Here is an 11,633-nt window from a genome sequence, read left to right on the forward strand (position 1 = left end):
TTCTTTCTATCCAATTATTTCTCCTTATCCTAATGGTTATCATTCATTAATTTATCTCCATAAATTGTGGGAGGTTCAAAGTTCAATCCTTGACCTCACACCTCTTCTTATTCTATATTTTCTTTTGTTTTTATTTTTCTTTTTCTCCTATTCTTCTCATTTCTTTATGCTCTAAGGAAAATAATATTCATATACCTATCGTATAATTTCGTAGGTGTTACAAAAGAATCAATGTGATTTCAATATATTATATTACACACACGACGCGTGTGCACGATCACTAGTATATATGCATGATCTAGTAGATTTAGAAATATAACTATAATAATAATTATTAATTCGTCCTGATTGTATGATATCATAATAGAATATTCAGATTATTATTCAGGCATTCGCACTTTAATCATCAGCTATGACGTATTTATAGAAATTTTTCTTTCAAATTGAGGGTGCAACCAAAGGATATTTGACTTCTGAATTGAGCGTCATGTGTATTTCCCGATTTATACTAGTAGTCGATTGATCGATACCACAGTAGTTCTTTGGTTAGATATTGAAACACTATTATCTGTTAATCAATCCCTAAGTTTAGATCTTTTCTAAATTGATTCAACCCTAAAATATGATAATATAGCTATCCAAAGAACCGTGACTTTGAAGTCAATATCTTTACATTAATTGTTTATGATCATTCCATGAAAATAGAACTTGTGTTGAAAAAAAACCATTTTATCTTTTTCTTTCAATTTTTAATTTTCCACGAAAATACGAATTGTGTAAAAAAAATCATTTTATCTTTTTCTTTTGATTTTTAATTTTTATTAGTAAAAAAAATTAAATAATTACAATGAATTTAAAAAAATGAAAACAAATAAAAACTTATTTTTTGATAAATCAATTTCGAAATACTTCTATAAATGTATGATATCTCTTTCCCATCTTCAATCCTAATTTTCATACCATCTTCTTTATTCTGGCTGAAAAGTTCTAATAGTTAAAATAAAACAAAAATCATGTAAATCATTTCTAACTATTTCAACAATTATGTCATACAAATAGCTCGAAAGAAAAGCGTGCCACGCCACCTCTCATTTCGCCCCAAATCATTCAAATTTCCATTTTACAACTAACCTTTGATTGCCCTAATTCGAAACAAATTTATCCTTATTTCCCTTTCCGCGAAAGGAGATTGTGTTTCGATCGCCTGGACGCTTGAAGAGTTCTGGCGTCTCCACGACGGAATCCTGCACCTCGATTCGGAAAAGCTGCTTCTTGCAACGGTTGGAGACCGTGTTGTCGTTTCTATTCCAAATACGAGACGTGATTGTTCGATAAATTGTAGACGGCATGTCGTTTCTGTTGGCGCTCTTGTAACACTTATTTGTGCGTTTGCGCCTCCGGTGTTTGGATCGACATGGGAGTTGATTATTACAACATATTGAAAGTGAATCGGAATGCCACCGACGATGACCTTAAGAAGACATACCGCCGGCTGGCGATGCAATGGCACCCGGATAAGAATCCAAATAATAAGAAGGAGGCAGAGGCCAAGTTCAAGCAGATCTCTGAGGCATACGAGGCGAGTGCTTGCCGTTTCTTCTTGTATCGGTCTTGCTCTTATAAATGAAAGATAAAGGATTTCATTTTATCTCTTTAAATATGTTGTTTCTCTTTAGGAACTGTCAAATTTTATAATTCATTTGTGTCATATTTCTGAAATTGAGATTCGATTAGAAAAAACATTGCACCACCATATGGAACGCATGCGTTTGATTCAGTAAAGCTTGGATTTAGGATGACCAGAATCAAGGATCAGAAGTTGTAATAATTCACAATTAGAAAACACATCGCTACGAATATGAGATTCAAACTCTAAAGATTTTCGTGATATACATGCTACAATAGACTAAGGGTGCATATGTATCTATTCTTTTACTATAGGTTGCTTAATGTGCTCATACTACTTGTGGATGCACTAAGGAGCTAACTAGGAATCTTTGTTTCTTCATCTATATGTAAATTTTTGAATTCTGTTTATTATTATCTACAACCGTCTTAGTTCCTATTATGCATGCTTGTCTATCTGCATTTCTATTTGCTGTTTTGGAATTCAAGAATTCTTTTAGATTAGTATAATTCAGCATTTTCCTTTTGTTGGCTTTATTTTTTCCTGGTTAATATCTTACAATCTATGTGACTCCATTTATGTTATATTCTTCTAAGTTGCTTAAAGAGTTGATAATGACTTTCCATTTGTTAGAAAGCAAAATAACTACATTCAAAAGTATAAGTTAAGCAGTTTCTGGACCTTTTTTGTTCTTTTTGCAATCTCCTTCAAAACTTCATTTGCTATTTGATCTAGCTTCAGTGTTATGCCATACACCTTGACTATACATATGTGTACTGTCACTATCTTGTCTATTCAATAGTTCCTGTTGGCTTGAAGGAACAAAGTAGTAAGAGTGAAAAATGCAAAACTCTGATACGTAAATTTTTTATCCAGGTGCTAAGTGATCCAAATAAACGGGCAATATATGATCAGTATGGAGAAGAGGGCTTGAAGGGCATGCCTCCTCCTGGTTCACAAAGTGCTACATCGAATGGCACAACTTGTCCTAGTAACTTTAAGTTTAATCCTCGTGATGCTGAAGATATCTTTGCAGAAATTTTTGGGAGCAACAATCCTTTTGGTTTTGAATCCATGAACCGTGCAAAATCTACGAAGTATCAAAGAGATGGGAATGGTACATTTGGTGGTTTTGGTAGGACAAATAGTACTTTCAGGCCATATGCTGAGGGACCTGCTGGTCCAAGCAGTAGCCAGCCAAGGAAACCACCAGCTGTAGAGAACAACCTACCTTGCAGCCTTGAAGAGCTCTACACTGGATCCAAAAGGAAGATGAAGATCTCCAGGAATGTCTTACAATCTAATGGGTATACACCTACTACTTCTAGCATTAAGTGAAATACCATGTTATTAGCATATTGAATTTCTTCATCTGTGTTTATCTCTACTTCTTCATTATAGCACTTATTGTTTTTTTTTTCCATTTGATGGTATTTTCTTATCTATTTAGCATACTGAATAAGATTGAAATAATGTATAATAACATTTTGCTTCATTTATTCTGTGGTTATTTACTATCAAGTCCTCAGCAACACATATTATTTGTTCAAAAACTTTTTTGCGTGTGACAAAGCATATTTTTTGAATTTTTATGTTGATATATTATTTATCATTATCAATTTGATATTATTTGCTAATCTTAAGGGCATCTAATTGCATGTAAATAAAATGTTCAATTGGATGTCACTGGAGATGCATAAATGGTACCTCGACACCTATTTTAATTTTAGTTCTAGTTTGATTGAACTATCACGATGTATTCTTCTTTGATACTTTAGTCTTTGTTCAAGTTTTCTTTAGCTTTTTAAGAGAACAAAAAAACTGAGAAAGTTCAATTGTACAAAATGGATTTCTACCTTTACAGCTTTCCTTAAACATCGAGTTTGTAGAAGGCATAAAATTTGTTGTCGATCCATAAAATTGTGGATAATAAAATTAATGTAAACCTTATTATTGCTTTTCTTTAAACATTTTCCACCTCGAGGAATGCCTAAAATTTATTACCTTTTTATTATATGTTTGTACTTTTTTTTTTTTCATTCTGCCTTTCAGCATAAAGTCCACTCAAACATGATGGGTCATGGACATGTAGACAACTGTTAGAGAGAACCATGTGCATCATTTTGTATGCTGAGTGATGAATTTAAAAAGATAATGTTTTAGTTTGCTGAACTCCTTTCATATGTTGTATTATAGACGGACTACTGTGGAAACAGAGATTCTAACTATTGAAATCAAGCCTGGATGGAAAAAAGGCACCAGGATAACTTTTCCGAACAAAGGAAATGAACAAGTGAACCGACTCTCAGCTGATCTTGTCTTCATTGTTGATGAGAAGCCACATGATGTTTATAAGCGGGACGGCAATGATCTCCAAGTCCACCAGAAAATCTCTTTGGTTGATGCACTTGCTGGGACTACAATAAAGTTGAAGACTCTTGATGGCCGCGATTTGTCGGTCAAGGTTACCGATGTAGTAATCCCTGGCTATGAACTTGTCATTGCAAAGGAGGGGATGCCAATTGCTAAGGAACCAAACAACAAAGGTAACTTAATTATCAAGTTTGATGTGAAGTTCCCATCGAGGTTGACACCAGGCCAGCGAGGTGATATCCGACGTGTCCTAGGAGCTTGACTACAACGAATGTGAAGTACTCTGATACAAGACTAAAATTTCCATTCATCCACCTGGATTCTTTTTACTGAAGATTTCATGATTTGTTGGAACTTACATTCTTATTTAGATATTAATCGTTTAAACTACTGGCTTACGGCATGACCATAATCTACCTAACTTATGATTATTCTTTGACACGAGATTTAACTGTATGTTCCATTTTATTTCACCATTGAAGAGCTATTCATTTTAGGTTGTTTCGATAGCAAATTCGTTACTTGCTGATGCCAATACTGAATTGTCATTTTACCCTTGCTTTTACTTGCTGTACGTGCTTAGACAAGAAGCAGCAGGCAAAAGATTTTGTTGGCGATCGTCGCAAGGGAGAGAGATCTCTTATCTCTGTCCATGGTTTCGATGAATTATTTCAAGCCTTATCGGCTTCATAAAGGACTAATCGTTTCAAGCCTTAACGGGCTCATATACGACTTAACGTTTCAGGCCTTTCATGGAATCTAGTATGTATGATGGAGTGTTTCATATATATATATTTTAATATTGTTCAGTATGTATTTATTTTATAATATGGGTATATTTTACATAGTTTCATAGCTTTTGTATTTTTTTTTTAATCTCTTTAGTTCGGAAAAACTTATCTTTGTGTGGTTTATAGGATGTGAAATTGGAGCTCAATTTGAGAAGAAAAGCCTTACAAGCATGCATTTCAGCATGATGCACAGTCTGATTGTATCCCTTGACATGATTATGCATCGCCCTGGGAGCATACCGAGCCTCGAAGTATCAATTGAAACATCCAACAAAGAACACTTGTGGTCTGACCGTGTTCCTAATAATCGTATTTTGCACTAAACTTGTCGAGGAGAATTCCAGCATCGAACATGGTCTGGCCATGTCCCATGACACAGCCGTGTTTGCTTGACCATTGATAACTAGAGTGTTGCATAACCAAGCTGTTCTTTCCAACACGGTCATGACACGATGGCGGCACCCCTATTTTTTAGGAAACTCGTACAAGATTTAGAAGACTTTAGAGGCTATAAAAGGATCAAGAGGCATCTGTTCAAGGCATCAAGGGATTTCCTATGATAGGGAATCCTAAGAGAGAGCCGTCTTCCAAAGAGTCACGAGGATTTCGTCCACCGAGGAGCCTAGGAGATCTTTCAAAGATGACATTGACGCCTACCTACGATTGAGTTTTTTTACCTTTCTCTCTTTCATTTGAGTTGTAGTATGTTTAATTTCATGTCTTCAGCTTGTATCTCCATCTTCATAGAGTAGTTTCCTTAATTTTAGGTGATCAAGTCTGAAACATGCGAAAATGACGCACTGGGCACGATGGATGAGGGATTGACTGTTAGAAGACCTTTCTCTTCAAAAAAGATTTCTCCTTCGATCCTGCGCACAAGGAGACGATCCAACAAAATGTCAACGCCTAGAAACCAGGGAAGAGTCCCTAGCGAAGGCCCTTCAACACTCAAATCAGTCCTAGTGTAAAATATTGTAATAATAATAATAATAAGGTTTAATGGACGAATAACATTAGCGGAATTTTAAAAATTTTTTGGAAATTTTCTGAGAATTCTTTAGAGCTCGTAAGACGTTTTTTTTACGGGGATAAATTTATAAGTATGGGAAAAAGTCTGTTTGGGATACTCAATTTAAGTATGAGTCGATTAAGGAAATAACTTAGGCTTTACTTAAAATAACCCTAAGTTATAAATCTAAGTTTCCTAATGTAATTAATCGATTCCGTTTATAAATCCCTCACCGTGCCCTAACCTCTTTCTCCGTCGATTTCCTCGCCCTTTCCCCTCTGCTCGATTCTTTTTTCTTCCTCGACGTCGACGCCACAAGGGAGCTGGTCGCCGGCGGCTAAGCACTCCATCTTCCCCATCGATTGAGCTTGCTGGGTGGTCGATATTTCTCCTGGGTCGTCAAATCTGCGCAGGCAATCTCTCAGTGGAGGGAGTGGGATTTGAACCCTAGTCATCGACCTTCCCTCCGACCACATGACGCCACCGGGGCACCACGAGCACCAGCATCGTGGCTCCGATCGTCGTAGCCGATCGTTGCCTTGATCCTGGCGCACCCGTGCCCTAGATCGCCGGAAGCTGAAAACACGAGTAGGCGACAGAGGTAGGTTGCTTGAGCCCTTCCTCGAATTCCATCTTTTGCTAATCTCTGTCGTGCCTTGCCTCCTCCTTAGAGCAGTAATGATCTGGCGATGTGATTGAAAAGTGAGGGCTTAGTTCTTGATCTTGTGCTCAGCTCTTATCCAATTTCTACCATAAGCATCATCGGCAGTTGGAGAGGAAGAGAAATGTATCCAGTAGTAGCAGCTACTCCTTCCGGCAGCACCCTCCCTGGCTGTGGATGAACAGGGCTGGCTGTGAATTTAGGTAAGGTATAGAGAATTTGGTTTCTTTCGTTGTATCTTACACCTAGAACTGATTTGGAGATTCAATTTAGGGGAGAGCAGCTTTGCAGTAGCTTTGATCATGAATTTCTAGTAGCAAGTTTCTTCAGTTGTGAATCCTATAGTGGAGCATCTGGTCTGGGTAAGCTTGGATGATGGTTTATGCATAGATTTAATGCAATTTGATTGTAGAGGAATTATGGATACCTATTCTAAAGAGGTTGTGATGGTGTATGGATTGAGATTAGTAAATTCTTATTGATTTGAATTGAATAGGGTTGATTTATATTGGGTTAGATTTGATCATTGGATTTGTTAGGGGTGATCATATGGTTAACCCAAAGTTGATCAACAAATGGGAATAATTGAGGTTAATCATTAACTAGGGATTAATTAATTAATAATGGTTCGATTAGAGTTACTCTAATTAGATTAGAAATTTTATTTAGCTATTTACTACATATATAATTGGTTTAATATATTATGTGATATGCAGGATGTTGATTGAGACGAGCATCTCGACGTGGGATCTATTTCGGATACGATCACTATTTTTGAGACGGGTACTTCTGACTTATCTCTTTGATATAGTCATTTTAGATATGCATAATAGTATATAGCTAGTAGTAATGATTATGTTTGCATTTTCTTTGGTATGTCACTGTTTAGTTCTTGTAATATGTCTATATTCTTATTTGTCATACATTCATGCTTATATCATCTTGATTGTTGTCATGTGTACTCCTATTCTTAGAAATAATGACATACATTGACCTACTGTGTAGTAGACTTGTTATTCGTCATATCTGATTTGTATACTTAGATTTATGATTCCTAAATCATTATATGATTTATTTTTTTTTGGTACATTTTATACGGACGTGTATACGGTCAGTATCTACATACTTAGTGTCATGCACCATCTTGCATGATTGCATGTTGTGCGATTGTCTGCTCCATTATTGTTGAGCACATCGCCAGTTATATGATCCACTCATGGGTTAGTGGTATATTAGGCAGGGTGTGTGCAGTTTGCTCTGTCAGGCTCCACTGGTCCGCTCATGGGTAGTGTTGACTGCAGCGTGGAAACGGGCAGGGATCCCTCCTCTAGACTGTCTCAGGGAGATGAGAGCATTGAACTCCCCCACTCTGTTTGGGGTAGGAGGATAGGTGTACTCCGACAGCATCCTGTCCACTCGGTCACTCAGGAGCAGTGATGACGAAGTGCACAGTTGTCATAGCTCTACCCATTCGGTCTCACCATCGCGTGTGAGATGGCTGACTGGCGTCAGGGGTGACACATATCATTTTTGCATCATATACATGGATTACATTTATTGTTTGTGCTTGCTGTATTATATATGTTACATTTTGGTGGTTGCATATGATTGACATGCATACAGGTGACATTTTGTATCTGGTCTGACGACCCTTATTTCCGGATAGAAGATTCTGGTGAGTACAGTTTCTTCAACCCTTTTCAGTTTGCATTTCCTACTTTTGTCTAGGAAACTGTACCGCATGATTATTACTGGTAGTTATAACTTATTATGCATGTCTATCCGGTATCCGCGGAGTTGTTGAACTCACACCGTTGATATATTTTTTTTATTTCAGATATCAGGTAGAGGTATGTGTAGTCGCTTGGAGTATCCTGTCTGCTAGTTTCCACGTCACATCAGAAGACTATTATCGTTTTCATTTGTGTTTTATTTATTTTATGTATTAAGTGTACTTAACATTGTATATTCCGATTTTATTTTTGGAGTATTGTTATGTGGTATTTTGTGATTTTTGTTGTGTTGTGTAAGCCTAGCCGACTAGCAGTCTTGTTTTGGTTTGTAATGGTTTTCTTTCGTTTTCCGCTATGTTTTTTTTTTTTTATTTTAGAACTGCCAAGTGGGCTATTTAATATATATATATATATTGTACACGTGACAATCTGAATCATTTATACAACCACAAGTAGACATTAGCCACACACGGCTGGAAAATATAGACAACCACGCAGTTATATATATATATAACTGCGTGGTTGTTTATATTTTCCAACCGTGTGTGGCTGATGTCTACTTGTGGTTGTATAAATGATTCAAATTGTCACATGTACAAGGGAGACGCTGTCGGATTTTCCTCTGGCTGGGACTCCTCTGGGGCATGACAATTTATTAGTATCGGAGCCATAAGTTTACGAGTCTTATTTCCTGTGTTTTGGATTTTCTGTTTTAGTTTTCTCGGTGTGACTTTTTCGAGTTTTGGGACCAGACAGCAGCAGGATATTTCCAAGCTATAGGAGGTATGTTGATATATTGTTATCATACATTTCTGTTAGTATATGCATTGTTGTTTATGATAGTTATGACATGTGTTAGTACTCTTTATTAGTACTTGTCTAGTTGTTGTAGCATATATTACATGTGATGGGTCAACCAATGATCCTGGTCGACCTTAATAGAAATCAAGGATTACAGTCTCAGGTGATTTTTCATATCATACCACCAGTAGTTTTAGCTTATGTTACCACTAGTTAATTAGGAGTTGGAGGCACATATCAATCTATGCTATTGTTAGCTTATAGTGGATACCTGCATATTTATGTTGACATAGCTAGTAGAGTACTGATTGATCTTAGTTAGTTTCGTCAGTAGATGATTGATTTACTCTTGTTTGATCAGTCAGTAGAAGACTGATTTACACTTGTCAACTTGGGTAGTCGTGGATCGATTTACCTTAGTTGCTTGTGGAGGGTTAATGCATTCTTATTGGATTAGCTAGTAGATAATCGAGTTAGTTTTGTTGGTCCGATCAATAGGGGACCGTCATACTCTATTTCTAGAGGTTTGAATCTTTGAGTTAATTGTGCTTAGTTAGGTATCTTAAGCACATTTGAGTACATGGCTTGTACCGACGTGGAAAAGACTGAATTAGCCATATATTTAGTGTTGGCTTGGTCAGTCTATAGAGGATCAATGTATCCTATTTCATGGGGACTTTGAGCATGGACTGTCTATACCTGGTCAGATGACTTAAAAGGTACAACCAGCTAGGTGACCCCACTAATGTGGAAAGGTGTCCTGTGAAACACTTATGAGATACAAACGTTATTAGAGTGTATAACTTGGAGAGTACATTCAGTTACATGATTTGTACTGGCGTGAGAAAGTTGAAGATAGTTGCTTATCCTTTACGTGATTAGGTACCACGTGAAGGTAGCAGATGATGATACTAGAGATCTAGGCATCACTTGGTGATTACTTTGACGTATTTGGAGAGAGAGTAATCCTCTACCTCTTTTGGTAGCATGATGGTTTATAAGACGGTAATCAGTCGACTCGCCTAAGGTTGTTCCATGGGGGATCCTGACTCATGGACTGATCGGAAATGATTAGATATCCTCGATGTACCTTAGGATTAGTAGAGTCCTATACTCATATCTCATGGATTGATTGTCTCTACTATTTGGAGTGTTATTGATTATCGATTAAAAAAGCAAGAGATACCTTGGATTTCAGTTGTGATACACTTTTTGTAGGATGGTAATATATATTTCTACAGCTCGCTAGTACCCCCATGATGAGAGTGGGTCACTGGAAGATAGGTGTGTGAGGACATGACTGGTTTGTTTCACTTTAAGATATATGATAATAAATTTGCCTCATTAGATATAGTCTCTGTAGTGGTACAACATAGTCGTGCAATGTTGAACCATGACGGGTATTTCTTTCTTTCTCTATTAGTTCTTTTGAACATAGAGCATGGATATTACTGGATGATTAGCTTGCTTTACCTTGGATTGTCTATTGATTGCTATATTCCTGCATGATATTTATGTTTGAATTTTTTGAGGTATACCACTAACCCAAGAGAGTAGGTAGCATAAGGAATATCAGGTTGATTGGGTTAAATATGCTGACTATGCAGGGGGTGTGTGTATACATGTCCAGTTAGGGTTATTGAAGATTTCTTGTGGATTATACCTATGTGGTTAAGTGTACGTGTCTGATTGTATTATTGGAGGTATCTTGTCGAATTAATCTGTGTGTACATTTGTTTGGTGTATTATTGGAGGTATTTTGTTGATTAAATCTGTGTTGTGTTATGTGTATATGGGTTTGGTGTATTGTTGGAGGTATCATGCTGATTATACTCGTGTAGTGTGTGCGTTTGGTGTGTACTAATTGGAGGGTCATGCCGTTCATATCTATGTTGTGTGTGCACGTGTGTCAGGTGTATTATTGGTAGTATCATGATGATTCTACCTATGTTGAGTGTCTACATTATATCATTGGTTGTATTACCCTGTGGCCTAATTCTCCTACTGGTGGGTGGCCCATTACGATGTTGAGAGAGTTGACAATGGATTTGATTTGCTTACTAGGTTGTTATACCCTTGGCTGCTCACAGTGATCTGTAGTAGACTGATCATGTGCAGTCTCTAGTTAGATAGTTAGATGTCTTGGTCACTTATGGATTGTTTGTGGTGGAGCGTTGCTCCCACATATTTTGGATTGTTGTGGTGGAGCGTTGCTCCTACATGTTATGGATTGTTTGTGGTGTAGCGTTTCTCCCACATATTGTGGATTACTTGTAGTGGAGCGCTGCTCCCATATAGGTTACAATACAGGTGGTAGAGTGTTGCTCCCACATATGTGGTATTTCTTGTGATGGAGCGTTGCTCTCACATTCGATGGTTTATTCTTTGGTGATTTATAGTTAGTGATCAAATTTCAGACTTGTTGTCAGGGATCTTATAGTTGAGTATGCCTGTTGTACGAGCATTATGAGTTCCTGGTTTTACCATTAGGGCTTACAGTGCCTTAGATATTTTCATGGACTTGATGATTTTGGCATTCCTAGGATGTTTGGATTGGTTTCTATTATCTTTGTCGATGATATTGTGGTCTATTTTTTATTTAAGGTGTAAAACGTACACCATCTTCACATAGTTTTAG

General features: G+C 37.0%; 1 protein-coding gene across 1 annotated transcript; it reads left to right on the forward strand.

The window, feature by feature from the left end:
• The first annotated feature begins 1,081 nt into the window (after positions 1-1,081).
• LOC121980484 (dnaJ homolog subfamily B member 1-like) lies at positions 1,082-4,456 on the forward strand. Its single transcript, XM_042532548.1, has 3 exons — positions 1,082-1,579; positions 2,504-2,934; positions 3,824-4,456. The coding sequence occupies exons 1-3, from the start codon at positions 1,415-1,417 to the stop codon at positions 4,260-4,262; spliced, it is 1,035 nt and encodes a 344-aa protein (XP_042388482.1). The 5' UTR covers positions 1,082-1,414; the 3' UTR covers positions 4,263-4,456.
• The last annotated feature ends 7,177 nt before the right edge of the window (positions 4,457-11,633 follow it).

The sequence above is a fragment of the Zingiber officinale genome, chromosome 5A, assembly GCF_018446385.1.
Source record: "Zingiber officinale cultivar Zhangliang chromosome 5A, Zo_v1.1, whole genome shotgun sequence".
Lineage (NCBI taxonomy): Eukaryota > Viridiplantae > Streptophyta > Magnoliopsida > Zingiberales > Zingiberaceae > Zingiber > Zingiber officinale.